The sequence below is a fragment of the Plutella xylostella genome, chromosome 8 (genome assembly GCF_932276165.1).
Source record: "Plutella xylostella chromosome 8, ilPluXylo3.1, whole genome shotgun sequence".
NCBI classification, from domain to species: Eukaryota; Metazoa; Arthropoda; class Insecta; order Lepidoptera; family Plutellidae; genus Plutella; species Plutella xylostella.
Window position 1 is genome coordinate 4,892,221 of NC_063988.1, and position 17,857 is coordinate 4,910,077.

Genomic DNA, 17,857 nt, shown 5'->3' on the forward strand with positions numbered 1-17,857 from the left:
AAAATAAATACTTGAATAGTGCAGTGGGAGTGGTATATAATTTTTATTTTTAATAAAATTGATACAATGAAAATCTGTGACATTCCGGTTTGTCTTTATGCTGTATTATGGAATAAATTATCCTTACAAATATTGAATTTTTGCTTTAAAGAAATTCCTCTTTGATTGGCGTACCCAAAATTTTACTTGGTCACAAAACTCACAAATGATTCTTTAAATAAGTAGTTATTATTTAATTCTAAATATAAACACCAACACACTATAAACACAATACACTACAAATCTAATACCTACATAACTCTTACTTTATAAGTAGGAAATGTACATTTTAGGAACAAACCAGCAGGTGCCTTAATATCGAACTGGTACATTTATGTAGTTGCAGCAAAGCTACGCTATCACTATCAAGTTCATATAAAATGTCATATGAATGTTGGCCCTCCCGCTATATTGCGGTTTTTTCTTGAATTTAGGACTACGCATTTTATTACTTCCTCTATGTTTAGCCGTGGTATCTAACTTCCCTCTGTATCTATTATACCATATAAATAGTAATACCATAATAGGTAGGTACTAACTATACTTACGTATCAATATCAAGGTATATAACTATGTACGTTTAAGTATTACTCTGTAGCGTCCGGTTGTGAGCGTCTCACTAACCTTAGTGACCTGAAGATAAGATCTTGAAGAACGATAGGTACCAATCTCGGTTACAAAGCAGCTGGGCACCCCTGCTCTAGATTATGAAAATGTAGCTTAGGAGTGCTCTACGCTACGCTAACCGTCGCCGTTGTGACGACATTTCCGCCAAAAACGGCCGTTTTAGGCCAATTTTAGGCACATTCTAGGTACTGGGTATTGGGAGGTAGGTTCTAAAAATTGAAATTAGCATGGAAAGGCCGTGAAACGTGACAGTTTTAGGAAAAACGCTATCAAAAGGAAGTTATATTTTATTTTTCAATTTGCGGCGCTAGTTGGCCCTTTTTCGTTTAGGATTTTGATGCTATGCTATGTCACTGGAACATTTTCATTGCTCGCAAATATAATAGGTAATAAATCTCCGTAACGACGCTTCCTGAAAAGCCACACCAATCTCTGTAACGGAGAGCAAGAAACAGAATTTCACATACTTCATGAATGGTATATTGTAAAATGCACAAAGCAAATACAAGTAAAATGGCATAACATTATATTAATTGGTTGCGTTCGATAAAGATAACTTTGATGCTGAACATTTTCTTTTTAAATTAACTGGTAAGTACGTATTCCATTTCTTCATACATTTAGGCTGAAATTAGACCGCACCACAACAACCGCACGCAGTCGCTATATTCCACTGCATGCAGTTATACGTTCGACTTCGTGCAATCATGACATCAACTGCACGCGGTCGGCTGCAGTCGAGTGCAGTCAATATCAGATAGACCAGCTCCTGGTCTCCAACTGGACCAAACGCAACTGGTTTATTATTTTTTTAAATTATATCCTACCTATTTTCCTACTACTGGGCAATGGCCTCCCTTTTTAACCGACTTCGAAAAATGGAAGAGATTCTCAATTCATCTGTATGTATTTTTTTTCTCCCACGTTACACGACGACGTGGTTACCACATCGCAATGACAGCGACAACGCAACCACATCGACATTTTGTCGCTGCCACAACGCAACTGCAAAAAGCCGCTGTCACACTATTCACACGTAACCACAGCTTGACCACATTATGTCGCTGCGACGTGGTGTGGTTGTGGTACGTGTGAATTGACGCTAAGGGGAAGGTTTACATCTTTTTATCCCGGAATTTCCACGGGAAAACCTTTTAGGGTGAAGCGAAGCGCGTGAGAAAATCTAGATACAAAATGGAAATCCATAAATTGGGTGAGTACCTACAGCTGGCCTTGATTGCCTCAGTCTCCGCCATGCAGCGTCAAAATGTACGGTACATTTCAAAAATTAGCTTTGTTACTTTTTAAAAATAAAGGTATGTTTTCTTTTTGTGAAAAATTGAGTTAACTTAGGTAGTTTCCCTGCAGGGCCCGTCTTATTTCTCCACCCTGTATACAAAGTACGTACAGGCTATCCTTGTAAGTAACCAAACTGATTTTGGTAGTATAATACATAGGTGTAAGTACTATACCTAGCTCTTTCGAGCGCAAACGATAATTTAAACCTATTTATACTAAGTATATGGATTTTTCCTACTAAAGTATTAAGGTTTTTTGGTCTACATAGGTACTGTAGTATACATTGTTTCACGGGGAAAGACATCTGGCAGGACCCTTATTACATTCGAATAAGGGTAGCTTTTGTTTGTATCAGATGTCTTTCCCCGTGAAACAAGGTATAGTAACCTATAAATGTACATAAATATTCATAAAAAGTCAGATATTTTATTGATTAAAATCGAAATGTCAGACATTCACTTAGAACTTAGTTTTTGGACGCGCGTTGATGTCTAATATATGAAAAATATGTAACTACATTGATTAACTCGTATACTTAATTAGTCTCAGAATTTTGTTGTTGTTGATATATTTTAAACACGATTGTTTATAAATTACGAAGGCAATTATTCTAAATTGTAGCTATGTTAATGTAGACCAAGATCTCGGGTGATTGTTAGAACTTCGTTTTTCTGGCACTGCGTTGAAGTCTTTTACAGGAGAGCTTGTAAGAAAAAGGCATCGAGTATTGAATAGTTTTTTTTTCATATTTAGTTTTTTTTTACAATAGTCGCACCTAAGTATTTAACTTTCAAAACGATACATTCAAGTGTTCATAGTAGGTAAGACCACAATATATCAACCGACTGCTACAGAAGGAGGGTAATATTTTCAATCTTAGACATACTTAGCTCAAAATAAATCGACGCTATAGTCACACGGTACTATAGCAGCTTGCTCTAGAGCGACATACTAAAGACATTCCGGGTGATTTCGCGAATATTATCTATTACAGAGTCGCCTGGCAGCTAGCCCGCGCCTCGTACTCTACTCCTATATATTAAACCACTGAAACGTACAAATAAACAGATAAATTAGATTCCTAAATAACTTCGTTCGAATCTTGTTTTGGTTAACGGCAATTGGTATTGATTTGATTTGAACGAGGCTACGACATATTCACTGGTTGAGTACAGAATGGAGTAGGTGCGCGTCATTTTTATGGATTTGGTTTCCTATTAGAGTATCAGAACGCCGCAGTATAGGTTAGATTTGTTATTATTGCTGCTATTGCCACTAAAATTTTGTCTAGAACATAGTATGATTATAAATGAATGTAGAATAATTTCGGTAAAAGTGTCATTTCGTAGCGGGTCGTAGCGACGCGGGCCCAGCGCGTGTGTCACGCGGGTCTCACACGCCGCCGGGCCCTCTCATCCTACCGCAACATACACTAATTTGTTGCACTGATTTGATAACATAACATTGTATTGAACGATTAACGATCGATTTATTGCATTGTTTCCACTGAAGCGATAACGGAAGTAAACTAATAAATAATTAAACGGTCAATCCAATAAACTATGTCGGTTTAATGATAATAGTTCTGTTAAATCACAATGTCTTTATAAAAAATATAATACCAGAGCTAATTCATGAGAGTCATGAGTAATCAGAGTTATAGTCGTATTGTAATTGGTAGGAGGCAGGCGCGGGCGGCGCGGGCGGCGGGCGGTGCAGTTTTCCCCGCCCGCGCCGCGGCGTGTTTTCCGCGAGGGGCGCGCCGCCCCGCGCCCGCCGACTCGGGAAATCGTCCGCGCGCCGCGCTCGCCTCAGTCCCGCTCGGCCGTCGAGCCACCACGACGCTCACGAGACGCGCGCTGCACTCGCGAACCTCCGCTCGAATCGAACGCCCGCCCGATCCGCGCCGACCGAGAGCGCGCGGCAAAAATAGTGAGCTGCGGCCGGGAGTGATAGCCGAGCCCGGCGCCGCGAGCATGCTGCTGCGGCCGCTGCTGGCGCTGGCGCTGCTGCTGGGGGGCGCCGCCGCCCGCCGGCACGCGCCCGCCCTGCGCGAGGACGAGCCGGCGCGCCGCACCACCCGCCCCGCCGGTAAGTCTCACCGGCTATATCCGTCGCGCGCCCGCTGCATCTGATGCACCGCCGCCGCCGCGCCCGCTCCGCGCCGCTCGCTCATACACCTGGCACGTGTGTTTATGTAAATAATTACATTCCTAGCTCGTCTAGTGGACTCACATGATTAATTAAAATGCTCCTATGTGCCGGACACAGACTGACTCTACCACTCGAAGAATAACATTATAATAAGTATAGAAAATCTACCCAGCTTATCGATACATTAAAATACTTATATCTTAACGTTATCAGTGTGTAGCACGATAGCGTCTCTATGGTTGGCTAATAAAAACAAACCCACGTGAGCCCAGTCCGAAGAGGATAGTCTGCGCAAACGAAGATGATTAATGATATGCCGGTGATTAATTGAGGTACCTATGTACCTGAAAACGTTTAATGATAACGATAACTCTTTATCTCTGTTAAAGTTATACATATACTCAAACATTGAATGAATTGAGAACCAGTTAACATTGACGATGTTAACAACTCTTAAGAATGTTGTACGATATTATGAATGATCTTGAAAGCATTAAATCTGAAGCAAGTAAAAGGACACAATTAACCAAATCTGACACAAAAAATCCCAGAACCCTCTGTGTACCTGACTAAAACTCATAATGGCTTGACACTGGTGACTTTATAAAGACAGATTTAAGTAGTTTCCCTTCATGATACAACGTCATAGTCGTAAGATTGTTAACGATTTTGCATTATTAACCAGTAAACCAACGGAAAGGCCATTTAAAGTAAACCAAAAGTACGAGTACAAAATTATTACATTGAGTGGAAGCTATTTCTTTATAAATATTACTGTTTTAAACAAGAAAATACGCCTAGGTATATGTTATCAGTGATTCAAGTTTTATGCCTAATCAAGGATTACGTTTCATAAACTAGCTGAATGTAACATATTTTTTCCATACAGAATAATAATTCTGATATCGTAAACGTCGTATGTTTCTACTAGATATAAAACATAGATGATCTCCTCAGTGATAACAGTGATATGCGAGACACCGTATGGTTGATTGTTACGTCTCTATCGCACCCCGCGCTATCTGTATCGTTTCATATCATTATTATCTACAATTTTACACTAAAACTCGATACCTCTTATCCCAGTAGAAAAAGATTTATGTGGTGTAGTATGTAAAGTATTGTCGACTAAAACATACTGATTATGATTCAGCACTGAAATAAATGATCTGAAATATTTTTTTCCTGAATATTAGGTGTGTCTTATTTTCTTAATTTTACACAAACGCCAATTAACACATAATACAGGTACAACGTAAATTTATAGTATGTTCCGACGAATAAAATGATTAAACAGTTGCTGAATTTAAATATGTGCTAACACATGAATATTTTCAGTTCAGCTACAGCATTCATATTAATCTATGCTACAAGTATATTTATCAAAGATTTTGCAACTTTTTGAAGCTCTAGTTATGTTTGTTTTGTTACTTTGTTTTGTTATGTGAAAAAACTTTAAGTCAATATAGAAAAAAACTTATGTGTCTAGACGAAAAAACAGATAGAGTGTGGCATAGGATAATGAAAACGAAGTTAATATTTTAGTACATTGAGTTAGGTTATTAAGTGTATATTTTCGCCTCTAAGCCACTCAACAATCCTGAACCCTGCCTGCTTCACAAAAGCCAGGATTCGGCTCAGCATTGTTGTATGGACAAGCCTACTATTTACAAATCCATTATTCTGAATTTGACAAACATCTTCATTTACATTTTACCAATATGCCTTAGTGAATTATTAAAGCTACCTAGGTACCTACCTATTTAAATGTATAATGTTATCTTGGTATATAACACAATCAACCCGTTCCACTGCCGCCAGTTGGAAAGCTCTTCAAGGACAATAATTATTGAAAAAATATAATAATACGAGAAAATGAGTCACTTTCTTTGAGACTTTCATTCAGTTTGTAGACAGGGACAATCGTTGCCAAGACATCTTCTAACAAGTGTGCCAAAAATATGTACTTACATACTTCATTAACATCATAAGAAAAATGCTTGTGTATGGAAGTGTGCAGTGTTTGAGGAAAATTTATCTGGTAACAAGGAATGTCTTCTAAGTTCTGAACAATTGATGAAAAGATTTTAATGTACCTATAAAGTAGATAAGCATAATTTGTTATTGTTTGTTTGTATTTTATATTATTGTAATTAATACAATACCTACATTTATGTGATTTATGACGAAGCATTTGTTAATACTTAATAGTTTTGTATTTTATTGTTTGTTGAAATCACTTTCTTAGTTGATTCTGATTTCTTAGTTGATAGTGATCATTCTAAATATCAGTCCTAACTAGCGGGAAGGTAAGAAGAATATCTGGAAATTGTTTAAGTAATATATGATGAGTACTTTTACTCTTTTCAGGAATTTTGCTATTTTATACCATTTATCTCCCTGATTAGACGACCGAATGGCGTAGTGGTTAGTGACCCTGACTACTGAACCGAAGGTCCCTGGTTCGATTCCCGGCTGGGGCAAATATTTGTTTAAACACAGATATTTGTTCTCGGGTCTTGGATGTGCCCGTAAAATGGCAATAGGCCCGCCCCCTATTACATTGGGACTAACATAACACTCTGGCGAAAAGTGGGTGCAGCAATGCGCCTCTGCCTACCCCGCAAGGGAGTACATTATTAGTACAAGGCGTGAGTGTTTTTTTTATCACCCTGATATTCTTATTATGTATTATTATCATAATATTTGTGCTTAAAGCTCTAAGATAGATAAGCAAAAACATGTACCCATAGGCTGTTCTGTACTACTAGTGCTGCATTCTTTAAAACGAGGAGTGCGTAAACATATGGCTGTAGCATCTGCGCACAGGACGCCGGCAGTGCGTGTTATTGGCAGATATTTCTGATTTCTGGAATGCGAGTGCGCATTAAACGTATGATATAAGTTGTTGTTGGTGTTGCACTCGGCACTGCAGGCTCAATGAAACTGTAGGCGCGGTCGATTACTGCGGCAATGCATGAATGTACCACCTTTCATTGTTTCCAGCAAAATTATTAGAATTCTATGCGCGAGCGGACCGGTAATTGTTGATATTATGTTGACAATTATTATTTATCTACGTTGTGGAGTTTAATTTGCATAATTTCCATAAAGTACTTAAAAGACATAAGTATGTAGTTACCAAGTTACGAAGTAAGGACAGTGGAAAATCCACGATAATGCATTTATCATTTGTGAAGAGCGTGTCTGGTCCAGAGTCGAGTTGCAGTGGACCATCCGTCGGCGTGGCATCAAGTCAACTGCGTCGTTGTAGATTGATGTCGGCTGAGTGCGTTGCGTTATGTGGCATACAGTCGCGGAGTCGCAGGACACTTATGTCCAATTCGCTCGTCCGTTCATTGCCCCGGCGGCGGCGGCGGCGGCGGAGGCTGGCGCGTAACAAATAGGGCATGCAATACCGGAACTATTTTCAATACCGGTATTGAGTTCCGGTATTGCAACTCAATACCGGGATCCCGGTATTAATACCGGTATTAGATTTCCTTGTAATAAATGGAATATATTGTGATTAAAGGTCGTATAGGTCAAAATAAAACGAGAAAAAGCAATGAAATTCATTTTTTTTGTAATAGATTTTTACGAGAATTGAGTATTAGAGTTAAAATTTTACAATAAATTATTATTTTTACATCCAGTGTCCGTTTACGCATGGACAACAGTAGATATCCGACGGCCGAAAACTGCATCAAACGGTTGGAAACAAGTGCGCTTTCACAGTACATAAGAACACTATATCTTAATCGCTTTATTATAGCTTAAAAAAGTCCGATTCCGGTATTACTTCAATACCGGTATTAATTTTCAATACCGGTATTGAAAAAAGCGTGAATTTTGTCCCTGATACCGGTATTACGAATACCGGTATTGCGGTATTGCATGCCCTAGTAACAAATGACTCGCCGAGTGATGTCACAAGAGTGCTGCACTCGATTGCACTACGATGTGGACACGCGGTCAAAGACTCCTCACACCTTCCTCGCTCCTCCCCGCCACCCACCGCTGCCAGCCACCTCAGTATTGTTCTAAGCACTAGATCACTGAATTGCCACGCGACATGACTTTCATATAATGTATCTAAGTACCGATCGTGTCTCGAACAAATTGACACCGATCACATAATTTTGTAGTAGGCACTTAATTTAAGTACCTAACAAAGATCTAATTATTGCAAGTACATTGCACAAGAATTTAAGACCACGATAGGTTGCGGTCGGGTGTCCGGCAAATATTAGCGCACTTCATTAACGCCCACTGAGCCCGCTTCCACGAAATTAATTAGGGTCAACCAATTTAATTGCATACATCTCAATTAAACACGACGCCCGCCATTAACTTCTGTACAGCAAACAGACTGAGTGTTACAATGTTGTGACTTACTCCAATCGGAAGTGCTGGAGGTGCGACCCGCGCCGCCGTCGCCGCCGCTGCCACTCTGTGCAAGATGACGCACTACTCCAAAAATGTTCTAAATCCTTTCCTTAGTGCGGCTCCCCGTCGAGATCTGAAATTGATAAAGGTGAATCAAGGCGATCCCTTTAACAATAGGCATTAATTTGAAAAGGATAAGAATGTCATCGTGACCTCCGGCAGGTATAATTTTTGGCACCTTTACGATGTTCCGTCGTGTGATGAGTGGCCCTAGTGTGGCCACAGAGCCGGGCCTGTGGGCGCGGCTCGCGTGCAGCGCCGCCTCCGCATCACCCCTTGGACCAGCCAAAAAGTTAGAAAAGTCCAGCCCGCGATACGATCTCGCCGGCGCCGCGCCGCGTCCGGTGACACCGGGGCACGCGCATAATTACCACTTTATTTTTTAAGCCCCGTGAAATATTGCACACCTTAAGAAATTAAAAATGCCGCCGGCGTTAATACTGAGAAGCAATGAATGTTGATACCCAAAGAGTTGAAAGCTTAAATTTATTTGTGTGGTTTTTTCGATTTCTGTCGTTAAGGCGCTTGCCATTTATAACAATGTTTATCGTCGATAAAGTTTGCTAATGTGGAGTGTGGCTCAGTCGGGATGAGCTCGTGAGGTTTAATGTGGCTCGTTGTGGGACGAGGCGGGTCGAGGCGGGACGAGGCGGGACGAGGCGGGTGGAAGCCAGCGTGCATCCGCCGGCGCCCGCGCATCTCTGCTACTGACTTTGTTCTATTAACCTTACTTCCTAATTTCAACCTAATGAGTATCATAAGTAGAATGAGTATTAATTAACTGACTTTATTCTGTCAGACCTATCGAAGTCAAGAGTCATTATGGCAGGCAGACAGTATGGCTTCGTTCCTAATAGATATTATTATGTGCTTACTTATTAAAATATAATTACTTAATAATTTAGATACTTGCATGCATATTAATTAAAGTCCTATACACATTACATATAGGTAGATAGGTATTCCTATACAGGTTGTTCTAAAGTGGTATCGTAAGCCAAGAGGGGGTGACGCAGGGAGAGAGTCATTCTAAACCACCTTTGTTCTATCACTAACTTTCTACTTATACCACTTTTGCAACACCAAGTACCTATAATTTATATTTTCGGATATAAAAACCAGTAAATGAATGTATACATATTTTATTTATATATGAGCAGTAATCAGTGTTTTGTATCCTGTATCCTGACTACGTGTACGTATGAAACAATTGAACTCTACGGTAATTTTTTAAAGTAGGTAAGTATTTATTTATGTAATTCCAAACTATGTGTGATCTATCCAACATAATTCAACTCCTAATGTTTCTAATAATTAACAAATTCATTAAAATTCTTCTCTAAAAATGTTGTCATTGGCAGTATCATTATTATAGTTTCTAGATATAATTTATTTATCTATCTCATGTTTGTTTTTTCACATTTGGATGTGGCTTTGAAAGTCTCGAAATTACCTATTCCTGACTTTCTTTGATTGCATGCAGCCAGTACAGCACATTGCTCTAACTCTGAAGCAACTAACTCCTCTTCAATTAATTTATTGTCTACTGCTAGTTCAGACAAACCACAAAAAACGTTATCTATAATAGTTTTTAATTAATCATTATAAAATACTTCAAGTAAACATAACAAGAGTTTGAAACAGGTAGAGAAAATAGCTCGCATTCTTAATTTCTTACTCCTGGCTAGTTGCAATGCTACACCCATATCAATAACCTAATTAATTTGTCACTTTATTTCTTAGTCAATATTATGTTTGACAAAAACGGTGTGTTTTCCTAACACGGAGACACAGTGCTATGTGCGGGCGTCACTGTGCACCGGACTGGCCCACTAATGGCGATAATTAATTTATTAAGTATAGAAAATTGGTACGCACCATGGGAGTTCTTAATCGCAAAAAGTACTTTGTTAAAAAATTCACGCCTGCTTTTGATTGACAGGTACGTTTTTGTTTATTAGGTACGTGTAAAGAGTGCCAAGCGCGTCGACCACTGTGGATCAATAAACAATATTTATAATAACATTATTTACATTGAATTATGGTAATTTCCTATAAGTGTTGATCAACCAGAGAACTGGTATTCACTAATTGGTGTCACAACACAATCCAACTAGGAATTTTATAAATAAAGATCGGAAATACTATACGATCAAACATACACAATCATATCAGCAAAATCACTTAAACGTCGCTAGCGACGATGCGTGGTGAAACAAAACACCTCTCAGCAAATATGCAGTGAAGGCACTTATGAATCCGGCTTCTCGATAAATATTTACTCGGCTGCCATTTTCCGCCGCGGCGCTCTCGGGATCACTTTCAGAAATCATTTTGGCGCCGAATGTAAATTTTCTTGAGTCCACCAGAGCCGGCGCCTTTGCCCAGCACCAATAATCGTCTGTCTATCAAAGTGTCCGGCAAATTGATCCTTATGAGTGATGACCGAGGGGCGATAGCGCCGCGCCGACTGTTTGCCCGAGCCACTCGTAATGGACGCGAGCACTCTACTCAATCGCTCGCGGAACGTGTTTGGATAAATGCTAGTGTGACTTTCATATTCTAAGTGATCGTACGGCAAATAGCCTTTAATACTACTGTACGTAGGCGACGGATCGTGGAAAATATTGTACATATTATTATTACAATTACCGGCTCCACTTCAGCTTCTTCAATCTGCAACGGAAATGTTGGCTCATTTACATGTTACATTTTACGAAGAAGTTTTAGTTGCCGCTATACCGTGTTGAATTTATGTTATGATGATTGTAAAACAAAAATATGCTTCCTTTCTAGCAGTAAAAGACACCATCATACACAAAATTAGGCTGAAATCAGACTGACCGCACACAGCAACCGCATGCACTGACATCAGCAACCGGACGCAGCCGCAATATTCAACTGCATGCAGTACGTTCGACTTCATGCAGTCGTGATATCAACTGGTTGCGGTCGGCAGTCGCTGCGATGCAGTCCGTCTGTGGTCACCCTTAATCCATCATGCGTGCTTACAGTGACAGAACTTTACTTTAGATGACATTACTCTAACCAAACCAAAGTTGAGAATTCCCGATAGTGAGCGCATATGAATCTTTTAAACAATTTTTGATGAAATAATGATAAGGTCGCTCTCGATCAAGTTTTGCCAGGATAGTGGATCATCAGTAAGGATGAGCGACGACTCGCTGTCTGCTACATTTATATTCTCGTTTGTAATTCTAGGGAACTGTAATCCTGTCCTGCAGAAATACATGCAGTGTCCTTGCCCGGGCGGATTGTTGCGGGAAAAAACTAGCATCCAGATCTCGCCGCCCTATGTATGGAGCAGTCGATTGAGTTATAATGAGGGATCGACGGCCTCCAGGACCGCGGCCTCCGCGACACCAGCCGCCTGCAGACACAAATGCTACCCTACTTACCTGTAATAAATTACAATTTACTTAACCAATTCTGCTATGATATGATAAACGTGTAGGTTGAAAATCAATAAGTAGAAAATTAGCGTGATGCGGTAGAGTTGATGCGCCGGCGGCGGCGGCGGGATCCGGTCCGGACCGTGGCCCTACATGGCCACCAGCGACGCCGCTGCCCTCAGCACCACATGGCACACTGTACATGTTCCCAGAATAGAATATAGAGATATAAGTACTTAATTATAATAAAAATAACTAAAAATTAAAACATACCCAAAATAAGACGATATACAGATTCTCTACCATAATCTAAACGAGTATACCTCTATATTATTATAGCTAGAAGACCTAGAAGTAGAGGTACTTACTCGTTTATATCACGGTAGAGCTTTGGAATTGCAAGAGAAGAATAAACAACTAACTAATTCTGCGGCATGAAAAAAGAAAGCCAGCAAAGTTTACAGTCATACTCGTAGCGATCATTAAAATAATCTCCGAGAATGTGTCTATAGTCCGGTGCGAAGAGTATAAAATTATGTAAAAACGTGCAAACGCGCCTCTGTGTGGACTTTTCTAAATCCCCGCGACCGCGCTCTGTCAAAATATTGTCAGAGTGAATTCCGCGCGTCCCATATATTATAATGATTTTCCACTTGGCAATAATCCTAGCGATTTATTTCGATCGCGGTAGATATTAAACTACATACCGCATATATCTATCTAGTCGGGCGAGGCGTCATTCTGCCGGGCTCGGTTGTTGAACCGTGTTTTATTAGGCTGAGAAGCGACACATCGCGCCGTGCGGCTGTTGCAAGCTCCGGAGCAGGGGCGCAGGCGGCGGGGGCGCGGCGCACTATGGGGGCGCCGTGACCCACTGACGTCTGCTGGGTCTACTCATGCAACAGTCAGCAGTCAAGGTCGCTTGTCTAGCTTCTCTCGCGTATCCGGTAGACCTTTTTGGACGTGTTCCCGCCGCGCGGTCGCCTAGAGGTTGGAGCGTAACGCTGACGTCACTGCTGACGTCACGTCTGCACATAATCCATGCTTTACGAGCTCCATGGCGAGGGTTTCCTTTGAGACGTTCTTGTTTTAGTTTAAAAGATACCTACTTGTATTGATTTTATGTTATGGTTTTACGAACATATAAAATACTCTTTTTACAATGACCTGAAAGCTATGAATCTGAAATAGATTCGAAAAATTTTTACTAACAAGCAAAATTACTAACAATCTCGACATGCTTCATACAATCGCTAACATTACAGCAACGATAACTCTAGTTGCTACTTTATTGCCCAGCAATAAGCAATATTTTATCATACTTAATATAATTAATATGAATAGTTAACTACAATACAAATAAATTCGGTATGGTTCGGTTCTGTACAACAATATGTTTTCATAATTCCGGCTATAACTAATTAATAGTAGGATTGGTGTTTATCGACATGAATCTGGGTTAAACTTGCAATAAACTGTTATCTATACATAAAATTTATGTTGTGAGTGCCTTACACCACTCTTAATGGATATTATCTAAGGTATCTAGACTAATAAATGTTTACCTGGGAACATGGTGTCCGGCCATTAATCTCACTTCACAGATTGTAAATTAACCGTTATTGTGTCCGGGCATACTCCAGATTGTCGGGAATTCGGAGGTAGATTAGAACGTTATCAGGCCGTAGACGCTGGTAGGCACGCTACTTAGCTGCTGCATCAGAATTATCTAACATTAAGTAATCGTGTCGATATATTTTCTATAATCCAATACATATTAGTAGGTACATGACAATGCGCCGTTGAGCCGTGATTGATTGGAAACATTATCCGAGTTCTGTTCAGACAGTGGGGCTGCGGGGAAGTAGGCGGCGGCGTGACGAGGCGGGGGCTCGCCACGTCAGATCAGCGCGGCTGTCAACGGTGTAATCTGCAGCTCTTTAGCGGGCGCGTGGGAACGCGCGGCGACGCGGGGGGCTGCTTGAGCCACCACTTTATTTTTATTTGCCAATATCTCCGATCGGCGCCCGCTCCATTAGTCATATGACAGTATCGACACGGGATCGCCGCGTCCCTCTTAATTCCAGTTGATGCCCGCGGGACTGGACCGCCGGCATATGCTAAACGTGCTTGCTGAACGAATGAATGATGTACTGACAGCCCGTCGAGTAACTACTTACAAATGTAACATCGCATATTCCCAGGGTTTGATAGTGCTTTGAATTAGCATGTGTTGCAAGCGCTGGGGCGGTGGGCGTCGCAGGGTCATTGAGCTGTGAGTCACCACATACGGCTTACTTAGACTACATCATATTATTACTTTCTTATAGCATGGCATCTTAAATAATGCATGTTATGCAACTGGATGCGATTTGTGTCGATTCGCGTGCCCGAGGCGTGTATTTTAAGTGAAATATGGTATATGTAACTTACTAGATATGTTGTGTATTACAGATGATGTCGACTGAGTGCAAATAGTCTACCTTGCGTGACGTAGAGAAGCCATAGAAGTAGGATCGTGTTCTGTAATTCATAATCAATATAACACACACATTGTCCGAGTTCAATGTTAGTTAAAAAGTAATTACAAATGCATATCTCTCATGTAAAGCGTAAGGCCGTGTTCTAAAGGCCGCCAGTGCCGAAACTTCAACGCCTCCAACACAGCCCAGTTATTAGTGAAGAATGTGCAATATTTCTGTAGTCAGTTGTGGTAGAATCGGCAGCAGGATCGGGCCGGGTGTGAGGGCATGCGCCTGGTATCGGCCCATCTCGCGCGGGCGCGGCGACGCATACCAATTAGGGAGGATCATGCGCTGCCAAATAAAATAACAAGAGAAAAGAACGCGGTAAAGGTCGCCTCGGCCGCCCTTTGATGATAACGTATCGGGAATATGAATTCCGATGCGGTTCAACGCGGAAGATGAAGGCTTTAAATTATGTGGAAATGAATATTAGCCTCGGGGCAAACCGTCCATTCATTCAGGTTATTTTAAAACCATATTGCAGTTATGAAGGTATGGTTATATCTGCTGGATATTATTAGAAAACTATTTAGTTATTGAAAGTGCCTGTAGATAATCTAGAGTTATCTACAGACACTGATATATTTATTTAGTTAAATTTTTGAACTTGACAAATATACCTGTAATTTTTCTATTGTATTACACTTACGACGCGTTGTTGGCTTCTTCCAGCCAAGAGCCTACCTAGACTACCTACATCCTGCATAACTACTTGAGTGGCGTTACCGACACATCCTCTGTATTCGTCTCACGAGCTGCTATTGACAAGATTGTGTCGTCTGTAGTGAATCTACTTGTAACTATTTATGTTTACTTACTAAAGACAGTGTATAGTTAAACTTAAACAAAGCATTTATTTTTAATGTATGTTGTGGAACCTCAACCTTTTATATATCTCGACCTTTTTATACTTTGATTTCCTTTTTTTACATAATAATTTGAATTTGTATTTATTTATCATTCCTTCAGTCGTCAATATTGTCTTTCATTACATACGTTTTTCTTGACAACAAAACCCGTGTTTTCGTATAATTTTCCCCTTTAAATTAGATTATACAGTCCGCTATCCAGTTCCCAATAAAGTGGTCCTAGAGAATGTTCACCGAACCTAAAATGTGGAGTTGACTCATGCAGTAGGAACCACGACCCGATGCTACATAGGCAGGAAACGTCAGGTCAAATAGCGAACAACACAGTCAACGTAACCTGTCCACAGCCCTTACCAGCTACAGTAGACGAACCGTCAAACAACACAGTGGTCGACACGATCAACACAGCTATCAACACATCATGTGAACAAAGACAAACTCTATTAAAAATTATCCCAGTAACTATTAGTGGACCAAAGGGTAGCTACGACACCTTCGCTATGTTAGACGATGGGAGTACAGCTACTGTCATTGACCAAGTCGCTGCCGGCATTATAGGAGCCGAAGGGCGCCCGGAACAAATTAACGTACAAGGGATAGGAGGTATGAGGATAGATGTCCAAGTCGAGTATGTCAGCTTCGACATAAGAGGTAAATACGCCAACGACAGCTACAAAATCAACAATGCCAAGAGCATGGAAAAATTAAATCTCCGTAAACAAACAATACAACTAACAGACGTTCAAATTTTTAAACACCTATCTGACATAGCAGACAAGATATCATATTCCGATGCAAAACCAACAGTGCTCATAGGAGCGTGCGATTGGAATTTACTCATTACCCACGAACATCGTATTGGGTCTGCTGGGGAACCAGTAGCATGTCGTACTGCTTTAGGTTGGACACTATATGGTTCTATGTCAAGCCGTAACGTTACCAACTTAGTTGCCCAGCATAATATCTTTCACACAAACACCCACAAAAAACACAGTGACAACTCGGAGCTAGAGTCCCTCGTTAAAACTCAATATAAATTGGACTCGTTGGGAATAACCAAACAAGTTAAATTAACGGACGCAGAGGAGCGAGCCATTCATATTTTAGAGTCCACGGCACGCCGTCTCCCAACCGGCCGATTTGAGGTAGGCATGATTTGGCGAAATGATATCGAGCACACACCAGATAGCTATTATCAAGCTCTTAATAGGTTAAAAGGTTTAGATAAACTTATGAAAAAAGACCAAACTTTCGCCGACGCTTACAAGACATACATAAACGGCCTACTGGAAAAAGGTTACGAAGAAACATGCGAACCATCTACGTACCACGAAGTGTATCAAAAGATGCCACCGCACGAACCAATACGATGGTACACTCCACATTTTGGTGTTTACCACCCACAAAAAAAGAAATTACGCGTTGTTAACGACGCTGCTTGTAAGACATATGGAGTCAGCTTGAACTCGCTTCTACTCCCGGGGCCAGACCTACTACAACCCCTCTTAGGAGTGTTGTTTCGATTTAGAGAGGGACGTATCGGTCTCACAGCCGACATTAAGGAAATGTTTCCACAAGTACGCATCCGACCACAGGATCGTGATGCACTCCGCTTCCTTTGGACAGAGAATTCCAACATAAAGGAACTAAGAATGACTTCCGTTATTTTTGGCGCATGCTCAAGCCCATTTACGGCGCAATTTATTAAAAATAAAAACGCCTTAGAATTTAAGACTCGTTATCCTGAAGCGGTAAACGCCATTTTACAGGACCATTACATGGATGATTATGTAGGTAGCCAGGATGACGTACGTAGCGCTTCCCGCATCGCATTAGAAATCGTGTCCATACACGCAGCAGCTTGTTTTGAAATGAGAGGCTGGATTTCAAACGACAGCGAGGCTTTAAAATTGTTACCCGAATCGTTAAGAGCTACCCAACCGACTGAGGTAGAGTTATGCAATTCTCAGAATAATGTAATTCGCACTTTAGGCGTAGCTTGGCTTCCTCAACCTGACTTGTTAGGTTTCCGTACAGGATTGGGCGGAGAACCTATCAGTAAACTAACAAAACGCAAACTGTTGTCACATCTAATGAGGGTTTACGACCCGCTAGGACTGTTAACGCCCTTAATAGTTAAAGGTCGCATCCTCTTCCAACAATTATGGCGTCACCCAAACATTGATTGGGACGCACTACTACCAGACAATTTATGTCAGCCGTGGTTGGAGTGGTTCGAAGAGCTCGCTTCAATTGATACACTACGCATCCCCCGTTGGTACGGCGTAAACAGTTCAGATGCTGACGTAAGTAGGGAGCTCCACGTATTTGCCGACGCGAGCGAATTGGCGTACGCTTGCGTGGCATATTTTAGGTACGTATTTAAAGACGGTTCCGTTAAAACCGCGCTTATAACAAGCAAAGCCAGGGTATCGCCACTCAAACCGGTATCTATACCTCGTCTTGAATTGCAAGCTGCACT

At 40.9% G+C, this 17,857-nt stretch overlaps 1 protein-coding gene across 1 annotated transcript in view; it reads left to right on the forward strand.

Moving 5' to 3' along the window:
- Positions 1 to 3,617: 3,617 nt before the first annotated feature.
- Positions 3,618 to 17,857, forward strand: part of LOC105391700 (dorsal-ventral patterning protein Sog) — a 65,172-nt gene continuing 50,932 nt past the window's right edge. The window contains exon 1 of the mRNA XM_038114782.2: positions 3,618 to 4,056. Coding sequence (XP_037970710.2) covers positions 3,942 to 4,056 — 115 coding nt within the window. The 5' untranslated portion in view covers positions 3,618 to 3,941. The remainder of the gene's footprint in view (positions 4,057 to 17,857) is intronic.